The sequence below is a fragment of the Aulostomus chinensis genome, chromosome 7 (genome assembly GCF_037954235.1).
Source record: "Aulostomus chinensis isolate RoL2024-O1b breed Wild chromosome 7, RoL_Achi_v1.0, whole genome shotgun sequence".
Taxonomy (NCBI): Eukaryota; Metazoa; Chordata; class Actinopteri; order Syngnathiformes; family Aulostomidae; genus Aulostomus; species Aulostomus chinensis.
This window is the reverse complement of record NC_141326.1, coordinates 5523639-5549705: the sequence shown is the minus strand read 5'-3', so window position 1 is coordinate 5549705 and position 26067 is coordinate 5523639. Positions and strand designations below refer to the sequence as shown.

At 42.8% G+C, this 26067-nt stretch overlaps 1 protein-coding gene and 2 long non-coding RNA genes across 3 annotated transcripts; 1 reads left to right on the top strand and 2 right to left on the bottom strand.

The window, feature by feature from the left end:
- Window positions 1-1984: 1984 nt before the first annotated feature.
- On the bottom strand, window positions 1985-3384 carry LOC147258396 (uncharacterized). Its single transcript, XR_015116754.1, has 3 exons — window positions 3157-3384; window positions 2188-3047; window positions 1985-2079 (listed from the first exon to the last, which is right to left on the bottom strand). It is a non-coding gene; the product is annotated as an uncharacterized LOC147258396 (long non-coding RNA).
- Window positions 3385-4602, bottom strand: LOC147258395 (homeodomain-interacting protein kinase 1-like). The gene is made up of 5 exons (XM_086207619.1): window positions 4420-4602; window positions 4137-4318; window positions 3919-4032; window positions 3639-3749; window positions 3385-3528 (listed from the first exon to the last, which is right to left on the bottom strand). The coding sequence occupies exons 1-5, from the start codon at window positions 4600-4602 to the stop codon at window positions 3477-3479; spliced, it is 642 nt and encodes a 213-aa protein (XP_086063745.1). The 3' UTR covers window positions 3385-3476.
- Window positions 4603-20757: 16155 nt separating this feature from the next.
- On the top strand, window positions 20758-22004 carry LOC147258394 (uncharacterized). The gene is made up of 5 exons (XR_015116753.1): window positions 20758-21171; window positions 21253-21383; window positions 21518-21616; window positions 21703-21779; window positions 21875-22004. It is a non-coding gene; the product is annotated as an uncharacterized LOC147258394 (long non-coding RNA).
- The last annotated feature ends 4063 nt before the right edge of the window (window positions 22005-26067 follow it).

Below are 26067 nucleotides of genomic sequence, written 5' to 3'. Positions count from 1 at the left end.
CATTACACAGGATTTGTTTTACCCCATGAAAGCTCTACTGTCATGGTCCTTATCTTGAGTTCCAGTTTTATTTTGTAGTTAGTGTCCTGTTTTCCTGTGTGCTCCCATCTGTGATTAGTTTGTGTCTCCCCTGTGTCTCGGTTCCCTGTGTATCTATCCTCTGTGTTTCCAATTGTCTTGTATTGGTTCATTGTATCTGATTCTGTTTCTTTTTTTTTTATTCTGTTACTGTCAGTGTAGCTGTTTTTGTAACTCATTCATTCTTGTCTTGTTCCCTGCTCCTCCGTGTTCCCAGCAAGTTTAGTTTACTTGGTTTTGCTGAACTTTTGTCCATCCAGGACGTAGGCCTGTGGACCATGTTTGTTGCTACTTTGTTTTTTTTCTTCTGTTAAACTTTGAACCCCTGAGTTTTTACTTTGCCAGTCTGATATTAAATACTTTTGTTAAAACTCCCATTGGCTGCCGTCTGCATTTGGGTCCTGTTTCCCCAACAATCCCTGACAGATTGAACTGACTACAGAAGGACCTCTTTTGGAGTATTTTGCCAACCTGAAGGAGAAAACCGTCAAACAGGAGTCACCTGTGTCAGACTGTGTGGGTACCCAACTTGCACCGTGCTCGGTTCAGCTGGCAAACAACAAAAACAGGAAAACAGGAGTTTTCAGTTTATCAATGAAGCCCACTTGGTTTGCTGGACACCACCTCGACAGCCAGTGGTTGAATGATGACATGCGGATAAACATGTCATCGCTGGCCCGATTAGGCAGGTGTCCAGAGAACACTAGGGTGTCTTACATTGTCTTTGCAAATGTACACACTAACTCAATTTTAATTTTTGTGACCTCTGACTGGTGTAATCAGATGTCATTACCACCAACGTGACTAACGATTTTATCATATTTATGTTTACTTTTAGGCTGCACGGTGGTGCAGTGGTTAGCACTGTGGCCTCACAGCAAGAAGGTTTAAGCGGAAGATGACGATGGATGTTTACTTTTAGCCAGCAGTTTTAAATTTGACTCAACGTTGCCCACCCTGGCCCCTGGAATGCACTTGACTGTAGTGGCCGGTGTTGCTAATTTCAGGTTTCTCAGAATAGAACTTCCAGTTACCAGAGTTGTTTTCCAAATGGATGTGTCACAGAGTGGGGAGAACCTATTAGGGACATGAAGCAGTGGTTGATCACTTACAGTTGGATTCTGCTTAGGACTATGCTTCCTTCAGACTGTCACCCAACCACCCTGGTATCCCAGCTGCTCATGAGTGTTAGTCGGGACTAAGCCAGGCGCAAAGCTAAGGTGGTCCACACCAGCTAACGGGAGCTGGCTAGCTCTAGCAGCTAACTATTTGAATCCATTGGTGCAGAGCTGACGCGCCACTGAGCCTCGCCTCCAATGCTTTTGCTTAGGACTATGCTTCCTTCAGACAGTCACCCAGCCACCCTGGTTTCCCAGCTGCTCAGGAGCTGTCAGGGGAGCGTTAGTTGGGACCAAGCTAGGCGCTAAGCTCAGGTGGTCCGCACCAGCTAACGGGAGCTGGCTAGCTCTAGCGGCTAATTGTTTGGATCCATTGGTGCGGAGCCAATATGCCACTAAGCCTCGCCTCCAACGCTACAAACTACATTTAACACACTTATCAGTATCACTTAAGGAGGCACAGGAGTAACTAAACATGTGGCACACTGAGCAGGAGAGAGCAGAGCAAGAGGGAGAAGCCATCGTTAGCTTAGGGTGGAGAATTTACAAGGCAGAAAGACTGTCGCTTCAAGACAGATGGTCTTTTAAACTTTAGCCTGCTGCTAGCTGTAGGCACTTCATTAGTCAACATTGATACAATGTAAAATCTACATAGATAGCAATCATAACCTTCAGGCAAGTGAGGCTATCAAAGGCCCATAACAACTATCATGTCTTGACGATATTGAGAACACAGACAATGACATCAAATCCATTACATTTTATTTTCTAGCACATTTGATACATCAGTGCAGTCTCATATGGATGAGAGTAGGGAGGGAAGAGGAGGATGATGGGAGATAAAGGGGCCTGGTGTTCTCCTGCTTGGTGTCCTGGCGAGGTTCTGAAAGTCAGCATCAATCACAGTCACGTTAAACACAAAAATGTCTCAGTGGGTCATCAGAGACATATTATCCGATCTGGTATTTAGCTTCTCTACATGTCTACTCACCTCCTCCCTCCCTCCATCACTGGACAAGCCGCAGCCTCTCATGTTGTCTTCTTCTTCTTAAGTTTTCAGGCTGTTTGTCAATTACACTTTCCGGTCTTTTTTACGGCTGACACCCTGGTCAGGGGGCTGGGCTGGGCTCGTATAACTGGCTCTGTAAAATTATTTTTAGGATGTTGAAAGTGTCTCGTATAAATTAGAACCTCTATAATAATTATGTCAAGAAGGTAAGCCCATCTGCGTGAAGTCCCATCAGTCTTCATCCTTTCAGATGTTGGGCTTTGATTCCCATAATCACCTCCCTCGTCAGCTGCATATTTTTGCGCTTCCTTATAGCAGGAAGACGCAGCCTCTTATGATGTGGTGCTGGGCTTGAATTAACATCCCCACCATTATCATTAGCGTCTCTCTTTCGCTTCCATCCAGTGGAAGGAAGAGGAGGCCTCTGCTGAGTTGGCTGGGCCATCGTCGTCGTCCTCCGCTTTATCCGGTGGGTCCGGGTCGCGGGGGCAGCAGTCTCAGCAAGGGAGCCCAGACTGCCCTCTCCCCAGCCACTTCAACCAGCTCTTCTGGGGGATCCCGAGGCGTTCCCAGGCCAGCCGAGAGTTATAATCCCTCCAGTGTGTCCTGGGTCGGCCTCGGGGCCTCCTACCGGTTGGGCATGCCTGGAAAACCTCCCGAGGGAGGCGTCCAGGAGGCATCCTCACCAGATGCCCAAACCACCTCAACTGGCTCCTCTCGACATGGAGGAGCAGCGGCTCTACTCTCGAATGACTGAGCTTCTCACCCTGTCTCTAAGGGAGAGCCCCGGGATTGGCTGGGCAATCCAGGGTAATGTTGCCATTTGAATGCAGTACTTGGCACTGCAAGACAGGAAAACATTCCATCAGATGTGCAAGTACAAAATATAAGGAGTATTTTCATACTAAGAAGAGAGCATCACCTTAGAATTAAATCAGGGTGTTGACTTACTAGTTGCTGGTGGTTTCATAAGCCTGTAAGTGCTCCATGGACACAAAAGCATGCTCCAGCACCTCCTGGGGTGTGATCTGTTTTGAGGGATCCAGCTGAAGCATCTTTTTGACCAGATCAACAAACACTTGTCAGCCAGCCATCTGTGCTGCTTGATCAGCAGAACCCTGCAATTCAGCACCGTACTGGAACAAACAAGGATCAAGGTCAGGGGTATCTTCAACTATGACTGGGGTTTTGAGTTACACTCCAAAAATATGTTAATTTTCACATTTTGACAGTTGACACTTACATGGAGAAGGTCATCTAAGGAACTGAGCTCAATCATCCTGGTGTCCAGGGGCATAGTTCCTGTCTCCACACAAAAGAGCTCTGGTGTTTGAAGAAAAAGAATCACATATTAATGAACTCTTGAGTTCAGAGAAAGAACAAAAATCTTGTGTAGTTCTGTTGGATGTGAGCAGTAGTGAAGAGGTACAAACCTTGAGTTACCACAGACCGTCTTCATCTTGATCGAAGAAGTTGTTAGTCTTCCATCCAGACTCCAACATGAACTGAGGAATTGGACCCTGTGTATGGGTGATGAGCCTGAGCTGAAGGTAGAGCACAAAGTCAACTCATGACAGCAGTCCACACAGAGGACTTTGAAGCAATCATTTTGATGTTTCGATGAAATAACTACTGTATTTTTACTCCAAACAACTTGCAACTACACCAGTATAAATATATTAACACACACAGTGGAACTAAAGGGGAACTTACCAAGTAAACCCAGGGTAGAGAAGCTTTCCAAGGAACGTATAAACGGCCATGTTGGCCACAGACCACATGTCAATAGCTTCTGTGTATGGCAGCCCCAAAATGATTTCTGGAGCACTGAGAATCACATTAACCATGAGAACTACTCTCATTACCTTCAAAGAAGTAGATTCACATACAATTCATTCACTAAGAGATCAATTATTGCTGCAGTTCCTTACTAGTTTGCAAGGCACTGAAGAGTAGCGCCCTGCTCTGCCTCACAGGCTTCACAGGCAAGGCCAAAATCAATTACTTTGATGCAGAAAAGCTGTTTCTGATGATCCACAAGCATGACATTATCAAGCTTGAGGTCAGTATGCAGAATTTGTGCCTCCTTTAAATGGCATAATCCCCTTGCCAGCTGAAAGAATGTTAAAGGAGAAAACATTAATGTGATCACAAGGACAACAGAATTCCATCAGTACCCTTTGTGAATTGTGGAAGGAATGTTGTAGAACATACCTGATGGATGATGGGCCTGGTAGATATCAGACTGAGAGGTCTGAAGCGTCTTGCCTCCATGACGCTGCGCAGAGTCTGTTGTAAAAGCTCAAACTCCAGACAAGCGTCTCCGTTTAAGGAGAAGGCCTGCTCCCAGTGGATGAAGAGAGAGCTGTGGTCCAGCCTCTTTATCTTCTGCAGCATGTTTATCTGCATTTGTCTGAAAACGATATTAGGTTGAGTTGTTGGGTTATAAACTTAAATGTACCACTGTGCCAAGTATTTTCACAGATTATGCAGTGTTGATTGTCCTCCCTCATGTTTGGCATCATCTCTATTCATAGTTTTGAGGGCCACTATTCTCTGATGGCTGTTCTTGTCAGTCCTCCTACACTTGATTACTCTGCCATAGGCGCCCTCTCCTAGAAAGCACAGGACCTCGTAAGTGGAGGTTTCTGACTGCAGAATGCTTCCAAAGACTGGTTCGTCTTTGGAGGCCATTGTTTGTCTGAGATAGGAATAAAGACCATTGACAACCTATTGAAACATCTCTTTCTATGCGTTCAAGATCAAAAACTGAAATGTGATATAAGGTTGATGACAAAGTTACAATTTGGCATAACACTGCTTGAAAGGAGCAAATTTAAAACTGCAATACTGTGTCTGATATAATTTAAATCTTTAGGAACTACAGACTACCTTGTATTCCAACTTTTATACTGTAGAAACAGTGATTATTTGTGTTTTGATGTTGTCTTCCTCTGACAAAGGTTGCACCAAGGTTGAAATGTCTGAGGTGTCTGAGAGGAAATGTCTCAAACCAGCAAACTTAAGGAAGATTGAACAAAGTGGATCATATGAGTTCAGCTCAGTTTTGGTGAGACATAGAGAATTTGTCCTGTAGTTCTGGTGCTTGTCTCTGCTTTGGCTGTATTGTTCTGTAGTGGATTGATTCATATTGTAAAGATGGTGATGAGTGTCATTGAGGCCAAGCAAAACTATCAAGAATGCTGTTAACATAACGTTGTTAAAAAAGAATTGATCTGTATCCTTGAAACAGTCATCAGCAATTGGAAGCCTGCAGGCGAAACTGCCCCCCCAGCCAGATTATTGTGAAAATTAGATTTTAAAAGAAATTCTAGTGAGACAGAGTATTTTTTTATTTCTTGCTTATGTGTAAAAATGCAAGAATTTCAAGCTGAAGCTGTCGCTGAGGCTCAGCGTCACCCACCACACCTCCCTCTGGGCTTGCCTTGTCTTTGGCTTGAGAGCCTCTTCCAGACCATGCCCATTTCCTGATCTGAGCTGCTTTCTATGTGTTGATAAAAGCTTTGTCAAACTGATGTGGTTAAACAGGAGAAGCAAAACCAGATGACTTATGAAAGCAAACCCCAGCTTCTACTGAATTGAGGGATCCACACTGTCTGACCCTCACCATATCCCCATCTGTAGTCAAGGACAGTTACATTACAGAACTTGCTCTCCAATGTACACATACTTCACTCATGCAGAAGCACCTCAATGTCTTCATTTGTTTACTGAAGTCTCCTCTGTAGATCTAAGAGCATCTTATTCACTGCTGATACAAAGTAAGCATCATCTGGGCCTTTTCATCATTTCTGAACTTGCCACGGGGCGTGCTGGGATGTTAAATACTCAACTGCCTTGTTGAATAAAAGTATGAAATCTTCAGCACTCATATTTCTACACACATTCAATCAGGTACATAATTTGTCACCCACATGTATGGTAAACTAAATTATGATGTAAACACTCACCCTGGCTACAGAGAGAAACTTGCCGTGCTTCAGTTCAACAGCCATGCACCTCCCCTCTTTGTATTGGGGATTCTGGGTGTCAAGGGTATATCTGTTGTCCATTGCAAGACAGACAGGTACGGACAAACAAATAAACAAACCAAGAAAACCGATACAAACAAGCAGACTAACAGTTCCACATATACAGACAGATACAGACAAACAAACAAACAAACCGATACAAACAGGCAGACTAGCAGTGCCACAGACAGATACAGACACAGACAGACAGACAGATAGAAAGACAATGGCTCTTAAAAGTGCCTTTGGGTTGGTGTAGGTGGTGCCAGGTCAGGTCAATGTCCAGGAATAATTTTAGTGTCACCAAGATCTGGCTTTTCTGCACTGGAAACCACAGAGAGAGTAACCTGTCACAATGAAAACATGACAAACCCATTTGACTGTCTTGTTCATAAACAATGGAATGACACAGACAGTTTAACTGACATGAACTCTTGCTTTTGAGGAATCAACTATTCATTTTGAGCAAGTGATGCACTTTTTCAGGTTATCCACTAAGTTTTTCAATTTGTACTAATTGTTCTGAGAAATGCACCAACTGTAGTGCAAATGTTAATGGTGATGTCAAAAATGCACCAAAGCGACTGAGAAAAACTGTAATTAATGTGACAGTTTCACGATTTCCCCATGAGACTGGGTTGCATCACCAGGGTCTTAGAGAACGAACGTTATCCTGAACAAAACCACGCCACCAAGATGGAGCCAAATAATGCACTGTGGTGGCTCCACCTGCTCTTTGGCCACAGCAGGCAAAAAAAAACACCAATCCGAAAAAGGGCCATAATGAGTAAGTAAAGGACTGTTAAATAATAGATTGGCAAAAAACTAAATTTGTAAAGAAATGTAACATTTTAGACAAAAGTCTTTACATTTGTCAGACCGTTGTCATGTTGGCATGGTTTCTTGTTATAAGTAGTTGAGTATTTGGGTGGAAGATAAATTGTCTTTTAATTCTCATGTTGCAGAACTTTTAAAGAAGCTGAAGCCTACAGTGTATTGGCATACTTTTATGGGAATCAATCCTGTCCTTCCCAGCACTGTAGAAGGCAGATAGTGCATGCTACATTTCTATCCGTTTTAGATTATGGTGACATCATTTACATGCATCTTTCTCCCTCTGTTCTTAAACCACTGGATACAGTTTATCATTCTGCTATTGGATTTATTAATGGCGATGGTTTCATGACCCATCACTGCCATCCATACTAGAATGTAGGTTGGACTTCCCTGGCTCTAAGAAGGGTTAGGGTTAACTTCCACTCTACTTATCGAGCCTACTGAGCTTCAGATCCCTTAACTATCCCATTCGTGCACAAAACCCACTGGCTCTTAATATCCCAGTTGTTAATAGGCAGGGAGGGAAATTGGCTTTTGTTTATTTTGCTCCTTTTAAGTGGAATAATCTACTGTTTCAGCTTCAGTTGGATACACTGATTCCTTTTAATCATTTAAAATACATTCTTGTTGATCTCATGATTTCTGAATGTACGTGTGCTTGTTGAATTCACTTGTGCTTCTGTTGAATGTATATTATTATGGATATGTATTGAATTGTATTTGTGCTGTAATCAGGGCATGATTGGAAATGAGAGCTTGCTCTCAATTAGCCCTCCCCGAATCAATGAAGGTGAAATGAAATGAAAGGAATTGCCAACAATCAGAGGCAGAATCGTACGGTCAAGAGATCACCAGAACTGAGCAAAGAATAACTTGTGGTGCGGTCAAAACCCTGTAATGAGAAGTTTGAAGTTAATCCTCTCAATACGGCCCTGTCCATACCAAATGTGGTGCCAGCTAATCTGGGTTTTCATGTTAACATTTTGGTAATGCTACATAGTCAGTTTGTCTCAGTGTGAAGTGTTTGGGTGAGCAGTCCTTCAAAAAACTACAATCAGCAACACCAGAGGTCAAGCAATCTGTGTGTTAAGAACAGGCTTGTTTTAAATGGGTAATGTATTAGTAACAGTAAAAAGGGAAAATGACAAGTTCCCAAGTCACAGCAGCATCTGCTTTAGATTTCTTTAGGTTGACTAAAGTGAAAATGATGAATATTGCCAATCCAAAAAGACAAACCTGTGCAGGAAGTCCAGGGTTGATGCCAGCTCTGATGGGTAACGTTAAAGCAGTAATAGCTCCCAAACATCATGCAGAGGGCAACAATGAAGAAGAGAATGTTGTTGTGTGCAATGTTTTGATCCACGAATAGCAGGATCGCCCTTTTAACATAAACATAATTCAAGCAAATATAAAATCATATTTTAGTGTAAATTAAGGGGATGATTCAGTGTTTTTGAAGTGGGGTTGCATCAGGTAGGTTGGCTTGCCCCCACTTTGGAGAATTTTGGAAACATTGGAAAGCATTGGTACTTGCTATTCTGATGCATTTGCAGCTCAGATAAATCCCGCTGATTCTACCTTTACATGTACGCCACATTTAATTTCCTAAACTGGAATTCTTGCTGCTTCTCCAAACTACCCCTTTAAATTACTTACCAACAATACAGACATTAGGGGAGATGAAAGTGAGGATTTTTAAAGGCCAATCTGAATAACTTTAAAGAGATTACAGTAATAAAAGATTGCAACATGAATTTGAATCAAAACAGACAGAAAAGAGAGAAAAGGAAGCAAGAATACAGAAATGTGAGAAATTACAGAAAGGCCAAAGAAGAAAAAAATGTTTACTTACCACACACAACAATGGAGGGAGACAAGTGAACTTGGTCCATCTGTACCTCCACAGCCTGGCATGTGTCCTCCACATAACAGAACATTGCATCTTCCTATTCGTCAAAGCAGGCCAGGGGGAGCAGGATCATCCCTTTAACATTGTCAGAGCAGCCACTCAGCTCCCTCATTTTCAACTTCATTAACGCCAAGAGGAACTTTTTGCTCTTGTTCACACAAACCATACTCAGGTAGTTCAGGAGACGTTTGCCCTTCAGATCCACATTGTGATTAGAAGCTTATTGGAAGTCCAATTGCGGTGAGTTCTCTGAAGTGGACAGCCATGCCAAATTCATGGAACCAAAGAGGCCACTCTTTCAGGAGGTCTTTAAGGTTTTTACCCTGGTGAACTTGCTTACGCTGTGTGTAGAAGGTTAACTTCATTAGATGTCTGACCTCCTCTGTATTTGTATCAGTCTGCTGAGACATCATCTTCATCCTTTCTTTCTTCTCCTCCTGGCTCTCTGGGGTCTCTTCAAGGGGCAGGAATTTCACATCCCAGTTGATGCATCCATAAGTGTCCTGGATTGCTGCTGTCTGTTCTGGTGGGACTTCATCGGTGCTTTCATTTCCCTATTTTTGGGGTCATAGATCTCTTAACATTCTCTATCCGTTTTTGCATTTGCTTTACGAGAGAGTGATACCTGGGCCGCATCACTTGTCCCTCGATGACGTCTTGCAGAGATTTGGCGTATTTTGCCACAATCTTTTTGGAAACTTCAGTGGATTTCCTTCTACTTATACAACAACTTGTTTGCATGATCTCACAAACCACAATTTGGACCATCTCCCTTCTCATTCATGGGGTTGGTCATCTTCCTCTCTCCAGTGACTGCATTAGTTCCTCTGGGAACTTAACCCAGGGTATCACAAAGGTATCCACCAAGTCTACATTGGGGCTTCGGCTGCTGTTGGAAGAGTTTGAAGAAGAACTTCTGGGTGAAAGAGACTCCACAGATGAGAGAGGTCCTGGTGGCCAGACACAAAGAGATGAGCTGCTTGTTTCAGTAATCTGGCCTGAAAAACGGAGACAGATACACACAAAATTTAAATTTAAGAGTTTTTATTTTTCAAATTGACCATTTATGTGGACCATTTTTGATACTGGTTGCATTTTGTACAGCAATACTTTACTTACATCTCCGCTTCCAAGCAGCTTTTCGGGCCTGAATTGGCCTCAGAGTTGTCAGCAAATCTGCTTCTTCAATGAACTGGATATCATCATATGTCTCCGCGCAAATGGACTTTAAGGTCTCTTCTTAAGTATCTTTTGTCATCTGTGGAAGGACAGGCAAGATTGATGGCGGTGTGTAGAAATGTTTGTTCAAAGTCAGTCATTTCTGGAAATGAGGAAGAATGATAACCAGTTTTCAAGATCACAAATGAAAGAAAAAATCATTTGCCACATTGTTAAGTAATGCTTTACTTATACACAGATAAAGGGACCTATACTTTGAGTTTATAATGTGAAGATTACTATTTCTGTACATCTTAATGAAATCTTCAGGCACTTTAATAGAAACCAGTACTGTGATTATATCGTGTAATACTGTATGAGTGAGGACGTTTGTTTCTGTACACCTGTCACCTACATATTTTTCAAGTCAAGTCATTTTACAAAGGACACATGCATGTTTAGCATGGTTTCTCCACTAGAGTAGCCAAGATCATATTTATTTCGACAACACACTGTGCGTCAGACTTGGTGTCCGTTAACAATGTATGACGATAACGGATAAAATTCAACCGAGTCTTTGATGTTAAGACACTGCAACCTTGTATTCTGTTTTGTCAGAGTACTCTGAATGATAGTCAGCTTTTTGTATATCCATTACAAAATACACAGCTGCATCATTATGAATTAGAATGATGAGAAGCACTCCGAACTCCATGAATTCATCTTTTTTTTTGTCACTCGGAACTGCCCTTTTTTATAAGATGTAGCTTTATACTGTATGTCTGCAGATACACAAGTTTTGTTTTCTGAAAAGAAAAACTGTCTCACTGCATGTTTAATTGTGTCACTGTAAAGACTGGGGTAAGATGTACAACTGTCTTTGACTTGCAGAAGCTGACTGCATCCTGGCCCAGCTGAGAGATATGAAACATCTGTCTTTCTGATAGAGTTAGGCAGATGTTTTTCAAGTTTTTCAGATGCCTGGCACATATCTTGAAGTAGCTGTGTTTGCTTTCAAAACGCATCGTCCATAACCTGATCAAAGGGCAAAATTTCAAAATTAATGCTGTATGGCACCTCAAAAAATGGTGTTTGGGTTTGAGTAGACTCTCAGGAATGAACACGTCCTTGCTTCCAAATACTCTTGAATTATAATGTCAAGATAGGCTACCTGTGACAATGAGGTCTTTTGTGCAAAATTCATATCGACAATGTCTTTAAGTTGGAGAGTTTACTGCTACACTGCATCATCTGCATTTTGCATTTTGTCACCAATTAATACGGGCAGCAACCTTAAGAAATTCCAGTTCTCTGTGTGGAGTTGGCAGCACTCGGTTTTGTGATGGCATTGGATCCTTTATACTTTAACTGTTTAATCCTTTGATTCAAATGTGAATGTGTAAACCATTTATTTTTACGTCAAGTACAGTGCAACATCATAGGCTAGGATTCCCTCAAATATGTCATGGCCTAAACAAGGAGAGGCAAGGCAATTTTATTTGTAGAGCCCGTTTTCACCAACAGTTTGTCTCATAGGCTTCACATGGCATCATAACAACATCCTCTGCCCTTAGACCCTCACATCGACTGAGGAAAAACTCCATAGAAAACCCTTTTAACAGGGAAAAATCTGAGAAACCTCAGGGTGAGCAACAGAGGAGGATCCCTCACCCAGGACGGACAGACGTGCAGTAGATGTTGTTACAGAGAAGAAAACAGTTTACAATGCAGAATGTGGGAAACATGGAAATGTTAATAACAGTTGAAGAAGGAAGCTTCTGGAAGGGGAGGCAGGGAGAGCAAGCCAGCTTGATGGGGGACTGGATGGCAGACTGGTTCATGGAAGGGGAGCGCAGGCCGGTGTAACAGTAGGGAATCAAAAAAAAGAGAGCCCAGGCAGGCAAACGTGAAAAGATTTCAGGTCACTGGAAACAGAGTTTACCTTGATGCCTTTGCTGCGTTTAGTATCTTCAGTTTCAAGATGACCAACAGCAGAATCGTAGCTTTCAGGGGTGTGCTGTGGACCACACACATTCGAATTATCGCTCTGAAACTCATCTTTACCTGCAAAAGTACTGAGAACAACTGAAGTTTTCAGTCAACCCACCAATACTGTGGATCCCAGATTATCACCAGCAATACAATAGAGAGCCCCTTTGACCACTACACCACCCACAATTTCTCCCATGTATCTTTATTGGGCATTTGTAATATAAACTTACATACAGACATAATAACAATTACAGAACACGTAAACAAAAACAGGTTGACAAAAAACCCACCTCCCACCCCCTGAAGAAGACCCGCATGAATACATCACAAGAGCCCTGCTATGTATAAAGGGAGACCAAATACTGAACTGGGTTTGTGTTAGCAAGGTACTGTACACGTCTTGGCAGAGCATGTCCAGCAAGCTGTTATTGACGGGATCAAGGAAGCCAAATACATTGCGCTGGCTATTGATGAGTCCACTGACAACACGGATATTTCACAGTTGTGCGTTTTTGTCAGATACTTTGATGGCAAAGATTTCCGAGAGGAGCTGCTGGCATTGCTTCCGCTGGAGGGCAACACCACTGCTGACGTCATCTTTGGAAAACTGGAGGATTTTTTTAAAAGCCATGGATTGTCCCTGGATAAAATCAACCTGACAGACAGATGGTGCACCTGCCATGATTGGCAAAAACAAGGGTCTGGTGAGCAGAATAAAGACTGTCGCTCCTAAAACTAACGCACTTCACTGTATTATCCATCAAAGTGTGCTGTGCGCAAAACTAAGTGGGGAGCTCAAAGAGGTGATGGAGAAAACTATGCAAATTATTAACCACATCAGAGGAAATTCAAGTACGCAGCACCGCCTGTTCCGCAAATTTGTGCTTGAATCCCAAGCTTCTCATGATGACCTGTTGCTGCACAATGACGTGCGCTGGCTCAGTAAGGGCAAAGCACTGGAGCGCTTCGTTGAACTCCGTGCCTAAGTAGTGGATTTTTTTAAACAAAGTAAATCAAAAGCGGCAGCTGACCATCTCCGCATCATTCAAGACAAAGAATACACGTGCAACGTTGCATTTTTAACAGACATTTTCTCCCATTTGAATACACTTAATCTGCAGCTGCAAGGAAAAGAAAAATCAGTAGTGGATTTGGTGGAAAAACTTGATGCCTTTGGGAACAAACTTGATCTGTTCCATGCAGATTTGTTGTCAGAGAGGCTGCTGCACTTCAACACACTGAAGACGGTGGGAGAAAGCAACGTAACAGACAAGATGAAGACATTCATCACACAATTAAAAGACAACTTCTCCGCTAGATTCGATGACTTTTTCATTTCCAGGGATGTCATTGGATTTGTGTGCGACCCATTCACCATCAGCCCAAGCGGAGAATTCTCCACAAACGCGGTGAAAATGGTGCCGTTGGACGAGGCGGCCTTTCAGAGTGAGCTGGCTGAAATCCAGGCCGCAGGTGACATGAAGGCTGCTCTCTGTGGTGCTGAAAGCCTGAGTGCATTTTGGGTGTCTTGTCCCGAGGACTATGGCACATTGAAGACGCTGGCTATGTATGTGCTCACCATGTTCGGTTCAACCTACACCTGCGAGGCTGCGTTCTCCAAGATGAACTCGATAAAAACACATGAGAGGAACCGACTGTCAAACCAGTCTTTGGAGGACTGTTTGCGTATAAGTCTGACAGCGGCCAATCCTGATGTGAAAAAGTTGGTGTCAGAGGGGAAATGTAACTTCAGCCATTAAGCAGTGTGAGTAGCCCATTTCAGCCTTTCAATTTGAAATCGCTGGCCCACTTAACGTGCGAACATTATTTGTGAGCTGTTTTGTTCTGGTACTAAGGTAGAATTTATAAACCATGCTATTTTAAGTTATGCCAGTTGGTTTTTCCTTCTTTTTTTGTCCTGAGAAGTCTACCATTTTGAAGCGTGTTGTTGAGACTTTGAAATAAAAACCAAATGTTATGTAAGGGCATGAGGAAAAGTAAAAAAGAACAGTGTGAAACAATAAATGTTAAACAGTGCAACAGTCTGTCCTCATTTCGGAATGTAGCCTAAATAGTCATAAATGGTGGGGATTACTGACAGTTAAGAGTCTTAGTTGTTTCTGTTTTCAGTTGCTTTAATAGTGTGGACCACATGATATATATTTTTTTTTCACTGTATTTTTCCACCGTTCTTTTTCCGCCATTTTCCCCCTGTCCAATTTAGTCGTCGCCAATTCCTCCCTGCCGAGAATCGGGGAGGTACGGTCATCCTCGTCATGCACAGGCATGCGGTGTCCGCCTGTCGCATTTCGTTAGCGCAAACTACCTCGACCACCAACAGGAGCCGCGACCAGGAGCTAATCCCCATCCGACTCCCCTCCCGCAGACGCCACCTATTGCGTCTGTGCAGACGTCAGGCCTAGCCGGTCTCCGCAGTGATAGCACAGTGCAGTTTCCACTCGGCTACCCTGTTGCCCCATGATATTTTCTCTTTGATCCTCACAATTTTGGAATCCTGTCGCGGGCCGGATTGGACGGCTCGGCGGGCCGGATTCGGCCCGGGGGCCGCCAGATGATGATCACTGGTATAAAGGGTTGCCAAACTGCGTCAAAATGTTGGAGTCCATCTTTCAGAACGTATCTTATTCTTTCCAGATGAAGTGTATTCGTTAATTCCTCTAGCCACATCTTAGATGTTGGTGAGTTTGTACTTTTCCATAACGTAAGAATCATTTTCCCTATTATAAGACCACATGAAATAAAACATCATTGTGCTTTGTTTAATGTCTTAAAGGTTTCAGACACCCCAAGAATAATAAGTAAAGGTTCTGGCTTTATCACAAACCTCATAACATCAGACATTATATTAAAAACATCAGACCAGAAAGGGTAAATTTTGGGGCACAGTGCATAGCTATGAAGATGGGTTGCAATGGAGGATTTACATTCATCACACATAGGAGATACTTCTGGATATATATTATGTAACCTTTTCTTTGAGAAGTGGACCATGTGTATAATTTTAAACTGAATAAGACAGTGTCTTGCACTGTGTGAGCAGGTGTTGATCTTCTCAAGGGCGCTGTCCCGTAGATCATCTGCGATCGGTTCGTCAAGTTCTTTCTCCCACTTGCGTCTATGCATATGTGTAGAGGGGGGACTTAATGACAGGAGATTATTATAGATGCGTGTTATCAATTTAGGCTCATTTACTGGCAATTTCAGACAGTCATCTAATAATGTTTTGGATTGGGTCTGAAAATTCTCAGAATGTTTACGTATGTAGTCCCTGATTTGCAGATATTGAAAGAAATTCTTATTTTCTAATCCAAATTCCTGCTGTAATTGAGAAAACGAGGCAAATACACCTTGTATATACAGATCTTCAACACATTTAATACCTTTCTGATTCCACTGAGAGAAGGCTCCGCCCCGATCAGACGGGGCAAAAGTGGGGTTTCTATCTATGGGTAGTGCAGATGGCATGGATTTAAGATTATAACTGGATTTGATTTGTTTCCAGATACAGATCACACCATAAATAACAGGGTTGTTGTTATATAATAACCTGTTGATCTTAATTGGCATTAATAGAATTGTAGCCAATGAGTATGGATGGCATTCCTCCTGTTCCATCACTAGCCAAATAGGTGGGGGCTTTGTGGTGGTGTTAAGCTAGAAAGTGAAGGTCTTAATCGCTGAGGCCCAATAGTAAAACAAAAAATTGGGAAGTGCTAATCCTCCTGCAGATTTAGGCTTGCAGAGATATTTCTTAACTATTCTAGGAGCTTTGTGTCCCCACAAAAAAGGAGTAATTAAAGAATCTAATTGTTTAAAAAATGTTTTTTTTAGGAATATCGGAATATTTTGAAACAGATACAATAATTGTGGGAGTAATACCATCTTAACCGCATTTATTCTTCCGATCATTGAGATTGGGAGTGCATCCCAAAATAACAATCTAGAGCGTAGTTTTTCTATTAAAGGAGGAAAGTTCTCTCGAAAGAGAGAGTTATACTGTCTTGTCACTTCTATACCTAAATAGGTGAATTTTTCTGAGGAAATTTTAAATGGGAGATTAATTAGGAATGTCATATCATCCCTGTGAACCAGCATTAAGACACTTTTTGTCCAATTAATCCGATATCCCGCGAAAGTGCAGAATAAATTAATTTTATCTAAAAGTACTGGAATAGTCATTTGTGGACGCGTCAAATAAAGAAGAATATCATCTGCATATAACGATATTTTACTAATTGTTTCTTTAGTAGTGTATCCATGTATCTGAGGGTCAAGTCTAATGCTTTGAGCCAACGGTTCGATAGCAAGAGCAAAGATTAAAGGGGACAGGGGGCATCCCTGCCTTGTCCCCCTCCACAACTTAAAAGATGAGGATAGCGTTCGATTAGTTAGAATTTTGGCCGTAGGATTTTTGTAAATAAGTTTAACTAGTGACAAAAAGTAATCTCCGAGGTTGAATCTACTAAGAGCTTCAAATAGGTATCGCCACTCAATCTGATCAAATGCTTTTTCAGCATCAAGCGCAAGTATAACGAGATCAGAGTATGGTTCTTTTTTTGTGTACATAATATTAAAGAGGCGTCTCAGATTGAAAGTAGAATTTCTATTAGGTACAAAGCCTGTCTGGTCCGGATGAACTAATCTTTCCAGCAGAGGACTCAGTCTGTTAGCAAGTATTTTGGCAAATAACTTCCCGTCAACATTCAAGAGTGAAATCGGGCGATATGCACCTACTTCCTCTGGATCTTTCCCTGTCTTATGAATTACCGTGATCACAGCTTCAGTTAAAGTCGGTGGCAAGGCACCACTTTCCTGAGCGTGTTTGAATGTCTTTGACAAGTAAGGAGATAACTTTTCACCATATGTTTTATAGAATTCTCCAGGGAATCCATCAGGACCTGGTGATTTATTACCTTTTAACAAGGCAATGGCAGACTGAACTTCTTTGGTTGTAAGTTCCGCATTTAGTGATTTACAGTCTTCAACATCTAACTTGGGTAGGTTGCATTTATCTAAAAACCTATTAATAATCTAAGGGTCTGAAGTGGATTTGGAAGTATACAAGTCTGTGTAAAATTCGAGGAACCTGTTATTAACATCCATGGGTTTTGTGAGTATTGTGTTATCACGGGCTTTAACTTTATATATTGTTCTATCGTTCTCTATTTTTCGGAGCTGACGGCTAAGAATTTCTGTGGTTTATCCCCAAATTCAAAGAACCTTTGTCTGGAATACAGGAATGCTTTACTTATTTTCACAGACATAATTTGATTGTATTCATACTTCAACGTTGTTATTTTTCTGTGCAGAGTTGTAGAAGGGGATCGAGCATTTTCCTGATCCAGTTCTTTAATCTGTTTCTCTAGGTCTTTTAACCTGGATTATGTTTTTTTTTCTCTCTGATGCTTCAAATGAGATTATGCTACCTCTAATATAGGCTTTAAGCGCCTCCCAGAGAGTGGAGGGAGGTGTCTCCGGAATATCATTTAACTCAAAATACATTGAGATCTGATCTTTTAGATAATCACGAAATCTTTTATCCGTAAGCAGGCGAGGGTTTAATCTCCAAGAGGTATGCGGTTTGTCTTAAGTGATCTAAACACCGAAAAGGAAAGTGGGCTGTGGTCTGAAATCACAATGCTATGATACTGAGCATCTACTACAGAAGGTGCCAGTTTGGCATCAACTAGGAAGTAGTCTATCCTACTATAAGAATTATGCACAGGTGAAAAGAATGAGTAGTCCCGACCTGAGGGATTCATCATCCTCCATATGTGTAGGATATTTGAGTTATTTATATATGTATTTAGGAATTCACTTGGAAGAGTTTTTGGGAGGTTTCTTTGTGGAGGATCTATCCAGATATCCATCCAAAACAGTGTTAAAATCTCCTCCGATTATCAAACTAGTCTGTGACACATCTGGTATTAATGCAAAGATTTTCTGGAAAAATACAGGGTTATCTGTATTGGGTGCATATATATTTACTAAGGTGAGGGAGATATTCTGAATCTCTCCAATCACTATAACATAGCGACCCTCTTTATCGGTTATTGTTTTTTTCTGTAAAAAAGGTACACCTTTTCTAATTAAGATTGCTGCGCCTCTCGCCTTGGAAGAAAAAGCAGAGTGATAGATCTCACTTTGTCCTGAGCCTGCCATGCCATTTGTTATTCAGATGGGTCTCTTGTAAAAACATAATATCCGAGGCCAGTGTTTTAAGATGGGACAAAACCTTCCCTCTTTTAACTGGATTATTTACTCCATGCACATTTCAACTGGAAAAAGTGAGATTTTTTTTCACCTTGGTACTATCATTCATAGCAACCCGCGTATTGGTAATGAGATCTTGTACGGTCTTCTTTCCCCACCCCAAGTCTCCCTCTCCAGATCAACCTGAACCACATATTAACAAAGAAAACAAAATAAACTAAACTACGCTAGCCAATTCAAAGTGAATGGCGCGAGCCTTCTTAGGGAAACTGGAAAAAGAAAAAAAAAACAAACTAATAACTATCTAAGGTTACTTCCACACCTACTGGTGGTCTGTTGAAAACTTCAAAAATGGCACATTAGCTCTGAAACTTAATAACAAGTACTTTAGATATGGAAAAGGGAACGAGCGAGCACATAGGGGTACGCACACAAGCACCCCCATTTAAAGAAACGCATCTATCATCTATTATCACCTATCACTGTACCTGGGAGATGCAGAATGAAAGAAAATACAAGTGTACTCCCCAATCCTGAAAACAAATCTACATTTCAATAACGTTATGTATGGAGAGAGATACACATCTTATGCAGCATACACAGGAAAAAAAAACAAAAAAAAAACGTTAGAAATTATTTAAATCAAATAAACATATTCCTCTCTCTCTTTTTCATTTTGGCAGGTTACAGTTGTTATGCTAATGTTAGCTGCCGAGGCTAACTAGTCAGCCACAGATGGAAAAACAATTCCTGAGATCCGTGATTTATCAGTCCGCTGCAGCTGTAGGTGACCCTGGACCAGACAGTCGCTCCGCGTATTCTTCGGCTTTTTTAGGGTCTGTGAAGAATGTCTGTGTGCCATCATGTGTGACCAAGAGTCTCGCGGGGTAAAGTAAGCCATACCTGACGCCGGGCTTGTCACGCAGTGACCCCCTGGCACGGTTGAATAAAGCCCTCCACTTAGCCACAGATGGAGGGTAGTCAGGGAATATTTGAATCCTCTTACCCCGGAAGAAGAGCTGCTTCGCCGCGCTGGCTTTCCGTAGGATGTCCTCAAGCACATGGTAATAATGCAGCCTCAGAATGAGGGGCCTGGGGGGGTCTCGAGGGTCGGGGCTCCTCTGGAGGGTCCGATGCACTCGGTCAATAAGCGGTTTCTCATCCAGAGATAGCGCATCTTTTAGCAGGTCAGCTACGAAGTCGCGCGGCCTGGGTCCTTCTACCCCCTCGGGAATTCCAATGATCCTAATGTTGTGTTCTGGATCTGCCTTCAAGATCCTCACATTTTTCAATCAGTTTCCCCACCTCAGAATTCAACCGTGTTACCTGGCGCTGGAGCGCAGTAACATCGTCGGAGTGGAATGAGGCCGACTTCTCCAGCTCTTTGATATTCTTCTCGTGCGAGGCAGTGGCTCCTTCAAGTGTTGTAATAGAAGTCTGAATCTCTTTCTTAGTTGTCGCCAGCTCCTCTCTCAACTCCGTGCAAACAGCTTGAATGCGTGCATCAATGGAGGCACAAATGTCGCTCTTAATTTGAGTGACTTCATTTCGCAGGCTAGCGATAGCAGCTAGTATTGCACGGTTAGGTGGGTCTGCCTCGTCACTCATATCTTCAGGTAGAGGTGTGTCACTCGTGTCCGAGGGTTGGTCGGGCCTGCTTCTTGTTGGTAGTTTTTTCTAGTTTTCCCCTTTTTGGTCTTGTTCTTTACTGTGCACTTTTATGTATTTTCTTGTGTCATTCCGAGGATTTTAAGAGTGGATTTACACAAGTGTAGTGTTTTAATAAAGAAAAGTTATCAGAGCTAGTGCAAACACGTCTTACTCCTCCATCGCTCAACAGCGCCACCTCTACACCACCCACAATTATTTCATTTTTCTCCAGATCTTTTAAATCCACTAACATCTCTGAGAACACATGAGCACTTCCAAATTTTTTCAGGGCATTCTCTCCACACAGTAGTGCAAGGGACATGTGATCAGTATTGGACCACAAATGAACAGGCAAGTTAGCTACAGAAATATAGACTGCAACGACATTGTGTTTTTTCATAGCAAAAACCAGGGGATTGACAATTTCAAATGCATCCCGGAAAAGAATTAGCTGCAGACATCCTGGATTTTCAAAGAACTGGTTGGACTTTAAGTTTTGTCCATCACTTATGCCACTAAAATCCTCTTGGTGTGTTTTGCAAGTCTGTTGTGATGCCAAATTCTTCCATACTTCTGATTCCAATAAGTTTTCGTTTGTTTCAATTGGATGTAGGAAGCAAACCTGTCATATGTTCATCATTTCCTAATGTTACAGTAGTTTTTTAGGCTCTACGTGTTACTTTCTGATCTTGAGACAAAGGCCAGGACCCGGTAAGTAGAGACAGGAGTAACAAAGTTTATTTACAAAGTGCAAAACAAATAGTCACGTGGGACAAGTACCAAAACAAAACATGAGAACATCGCCTGGAAAAAAGGTAAACGTAAAGCGCCTCACAAAAAGGTGAGAGAAACGACAAAACCAAAAATACCTCAGAGGGATAACGAGACAAAACAAAGAACCAATAGTAATCAGGAGTGTGAGCTCAGTGCCACCTGGCCCCGCCTCCTACCAGCCTCAGAGCTGTAAGGGAAAAAAAAGAAACAGACACTAACAGAATACTGAATCAAAAACACAACACTAACAAAACTTGGAACATAACACTACGTACTTGAACAACTCTCCATGGCTCCAGAAAGGTGGACAGCAACCACCTTCACATATTTGAGAGAGTTGTTTTGGCCGTGGCTCCTCAGTTTGTGGGTAACAATCAGAACGTGAGTCAGCTGTTTGTGGTTCCTACACCTCCTGGTGTGTTCCTGTTTATCCATGATTGAGCTGATTTTGTGTGTTTGCAGGACGTTCATGAGTTCCTGCTCACTGTCCTATGGAGCTGCAGGTGACAGCAGCTGGCCTGGGGACGGTCTATCACTGTCCTGTGGAGAACAACTGTGGTTTTCGGATAAAATAACACCAGGAGATGCTGGAGGTAAGTAGCCTGTTGTTACGTTATGGGACAAAGTACTGCCACCCACTTTTGAGGCAATGTTAGGGTGCTGGCTTCACCACTGCTGATACTAGGGCCAAGTAACTATTTGTCATGAATAGTGCAATTGTGGACAGGGACACAATCGTGAGAAGGAAATGAACAACCTGGCCCTGGCCCTAACTCCTGGACGCAAAGAGCAGACCGTGGAGGACCTAATGGACAGTTACCAGAAGGTAAGAAATACATTCGCATGACATGTGTGGGAATGGGGTTGGTTGTTGCATTGGCGCCAACAATATAGTCCTTTGCTATTTTCCAGAAGTCCATCATCAACTTCTGCTGTAAGTGTGGATGAACAAATTCTAGCATGAGCAACAAAGTCATTTCATTGCCAAAGTGAGTCACCCCCCCCCCCCCCCCCATCACGTGAGACAGCCCATTATAGATGTCTGGAGATTCTTTACTGTTCATATCTTGTCTTTTCTCAACAGAGCACTGGAACTGCATATCATGCGGTTCACTAACCAGCTGCAGAAGCTGAAGGAGAAAGTTGTCATCCTCAGGGACCTGGTAGTTCCCTCCTACCAGGCAAGGAAAAACTACATCAGCTGATAATGAACACCTGAGACTGGGACTTTTGCTTTGTAACCTTCAGTCTGTCAGGTTCAATCAAGAAAATCATCAAAATTAACTTAACAAGTGTGTTCTTTTCAGGGGGGCGACTGCTGAACAGGCCAAAGCAGTCGCCCCCCTGAAAAGAACACAGTTGTTAAGTTAGTGGTTTCAGCCACTTTGGACCTACAGCAGTAAGGGGTAAGATCATCTGTTCTGTTCTACTCTCACTCATGATGCCAAGTGGCCAATTTAAAAGTGATTGTTTTCCATGTATTTATTTAAATGAAAAAAAAATGTCAGTAGCTCAGGAACACCACGAAAATACATCCTCTCCAGTTAAGGCAAGGCAAGGCAAGGCAATTTTATTTGTAGAGCCCGTTTTCACAAACAGTTTGTCTCAAAGGGCTTCACATGGCATCATAACAACATCCTCTGCCCTTAGACCCTCACATCGACTGAGGAAAAACTCCATAGAAAACCCTTTTAACAGGGAAAAATCTGAGAAACCTCAGGGTGAGCAACAGAGGAGGGATCCCTCACCCAGGACGGACAGACGTGCAGTAGATGTTGCTACAGACAAGAAAACAGTTTACAATGCAGAATGTGGGAAACATGGAAATGTTAATAACAGCTGAAGAAGGAAGCTTCTGGTAGGGGAGGCAGGGAGAGCAAGCCAGCTTGATGGGGGACTGGATGGCAGACTGGTTCATGGAAGGGGAGCGCAGGCCGGTGTAACAGTAGGGAATAAGATGGGGGGGGGGGGCGATGCAGGCGGCGGTTGAGGCTCTGGTGGATCTGTGGAAACACAGAGAGACTGCGAGACACCAAGGCCAAACTACAAAGTGCAACAAGTAATGGTAATGACAGTTCCAAAAATGTGCAGGGAGGAGAGGAGGAGAGAGGGGGAGAGGAGAGGAGGGAAGGGCTCCATGTAACCTGATGTGTCCCCCAGCAGTCTAAGCCTGTAGCAGCATAGCTATCAATGGTTCAGAGCTACCTGAACCAGTCCTAACTGAAGGCTCTGTCATAGAGGAAGGTCTTAAGCCTGGACTTAAACGTAGTTAAAGTGTCTTCCTCTCTGACCCATGGAGAGAGCTGGTTCCACAGTAAAGGAGCCCGGTAACTAAAGGCTCTACCTCCCAGTCTGTTTTTATTGATACTGGGAATCACGAAAAGACCTGCATTCTGGGAGCGGAGTGCTCTGGTCGGACAGTAGGGACTAATGAGCTCTTTCAAATAGGATGGAGCTTTATCATTGAGAGCCTTATAAGTTAGCAGAAGGACTTTGAAGTCGATTCTAGATCCTACAGGAAGCCAGTGGAGAGAAGCTAAAGTGGGAGAGATGTGTTCTCTCTTCTTAACTCCCGTCAAAACCCTCGCTGCAGCGTTCTGGACCAGCTGGAGACTCTTTAGAGAGTATTTAGGACATCCTGACAGGAGAGAGTTGCAGTAGTCCAGCCGAGAAGTGATAAATGCATGCACCAGTTTTTCAGCATCACTCTGGGAAAGGGTATTCCTAATCTTAGCGATACTTCGCAGATGGAAGAAGGCGGTCCTAGTCACATGCTTTATGTGGGAGCTGAAGGGAAGGTCATGGTCAAAAATGACCCCAAGGTTCCTTGCAGTTGTACTCGAAGTTAGGGTGATGCCATCTAGAGTAGAGATCCGATTCAAGAGTGTGTCCCTGTGGTGTTTAGGTCCAAAAATGATTACCTCAGTTTTATCTGAATTGAGCATTAAGAAGTTAGAAGACATCCAGGATTTAATGTCTTTCAGGCAGTCTTGCAGATGAGTAAGCTGGCTTGTGTCGTCTGGCTCCATCGACAAGTAAAGTTGTGTGTCATCTGCATAACAGTGGAAGTTGATTGAGTGCTTCCGGATTATGTCACCTAATGGGAGCATGTAAAGAGTGAAGAGAATCGGTCCTAAAACTGAACCCTGTGGTACACCATATGTAACTCTGCTATACTCCGAATGGTCATTATTAACATTAACAAACTGAAACCTGTCAGATAAGTAGGACTTAAACCATTTTAGGGCAGTTCCTTTAATCCCAATGTCATGGTCTAGTCTCTGTAGCAGGATGCTGTGGTCGATGGTGTCAAATGCAGCACTGAGGTCCAGTTAAGACACTACATCAGTGCAGGGGTGCAGCCAGGCTATGGACTGGAGGACACAGCTGAGAGGTGGCTGACCTACGACGCACATGTGACTCGTACTACCCGTGGTCGAGCAGTACCAGGACAGTGCCTATGTCCTCCTCTACCAGCGAAAGGTACGAGCACAACACCATCACATCATTTACATCAGAGGGTTTCAAACTGTTTCGAGTTGCTGGAGAAAATTTTAGAAGAACTTCAAAATCCTTTATTTGTCTACTGACCAGACGTGTGTTTTTTTCTACGATCTGGACTAGAAGCCTCCAGAAGGCCGCGCTCTGTCACGCAGACCTGGAGGTTTGACGGGGACGATTGGCAACCTCCAATAGAGGCTGGATGGGGAGCACACGGCTGTGATAGGTGACATGATAAAGCCGCTTACTGGAGACATGGGGTTACATTTCACCATCTGCTGGATGAAAGCGGTATCTACGTTACTATCATCATCAACACTGTTGTGTGTATGTCTCTCAGCTGAGATGAAGACATCATGGAAACTGAATTGATTTCCTCCCCTGTGGGAGGAAGCCGGAGCAGGGACATGCAGACTCCACACAGAAAGACTCTGTGCTCCAGCCGGGGCTTCCACCTACAACCTTCTTGTTGTGAGGCGAAAGTGCTAACCACTGCACCACTGTGCTGACCTGCCCACTGTGGTTTCAATCATATTCTTTTTTTTAATCCTGTTATTTTATTCTATTTGTATAAACACTTCAGCTCATGTTAAGGAAGGTGCTACACATATAAAGATGATTGTTTCTGACTACAATTGTCACATCACTGTCTCCTCCTTTCCTCCAACCTCATCTTTCAATGTATCTCTTCATGATGTTCCAGTAACTGAATGAGGTGTCCCCTGAATTCTGGTCCACACACACACACACACACACACACACACACACACACACACACACACACACACACACACACACACAGCAGACACACCAGGTGACTGCGTCATGATGGATTATAGATTATATGTGTTCCCTTGCTTACAGACACACATGAATGTATTCCCCTTGGGACATTTATCATCAGACAAGATAAGAGGCAGCAGTAGATTCAGTTTGATGACACTGAATTTGGGAGAGTTTCACAGTGATGTATGAAACGGACATGAGATTACCAGAACACTTGTAACTCCATTATCATCCCCACATACCAAACATATCAGGATGGATATGTGTCTATAAAGAATACTGACACCCTCCTCTCCCCTGTGAGTGACTGAGGGGGCTGAGACCCACGCTAATTAGCTTAGCACAATGACTGGTAGTGGGTGGCTGAGGTAGTTGGTGCTAACACTTCTCACCCACTACCAGTCATTGTGCTAAGCCAACTAGCATGGGTACCCAATAGTTGGTGTGTTCCTTTCACTGCTGGGTCGAAAATGCCTCTCTGAAAGCTTCGTTAGCATACGTTGGCAGAAGTTAAGTGATGACATGTTCAGACACGGGGCCCATGGGCCTTTTTGGTTGATGGATTTATTTTTGTCATCATTACATTACATTATGATGTCATAACACTTTCAAATCATTGACCTCATTTGCTTCTATAGGCAGACAATAACATTAGCCAACCAACATTTTAGCTAACTTGGCTATAAGACTGCAGTCTAGTAAAACCCTCCTTGGTCAGGGAGCTGTAACGTTAGCTTTCCAGGGGCTGAAGTTTATTTTCTCCATTTTGAAAGATAAGTAAAGGAATGTTGCTTTTTTGGATCTGTGATTCCAACATCACCAACAACTAAGCCTCACAGTTTTGTTGTCAGCCTTTTGACCAGCTGTTGTCTTTGTTAACCATTAGTTAGCAAACAGCATGACTAAGCATAAAAACCTCTAAAATTCATGAGTTTGGTTAATTTTGACACCTTTTTACATCATGGAACAAATCCCTGAGTTATTATTTAA

Coding starts and splice junctions, on each gene's coding strand:
- LOC147258395 (XM_086207619.1), bottom strand. CDS start 4,602: ATGCTGCAGAAGATAAAGAGGCTGGACCACAGCTCTCTCTTCATCCAC. Junction 4,319..4,419: donor CCAGGCCCATCATCCATCAG/GTATGTTCTACA, acceptor ACATTCTTTCAG/CTGGCAAGGGGATTATGCCA. Junction 3,750..3,918: donor CTCTACCCTGGGTTTACTTG/GTAAGTTCCCCT, acceptor CTCTACCTTCAG/CTCAGGCTCATCACCCATAC.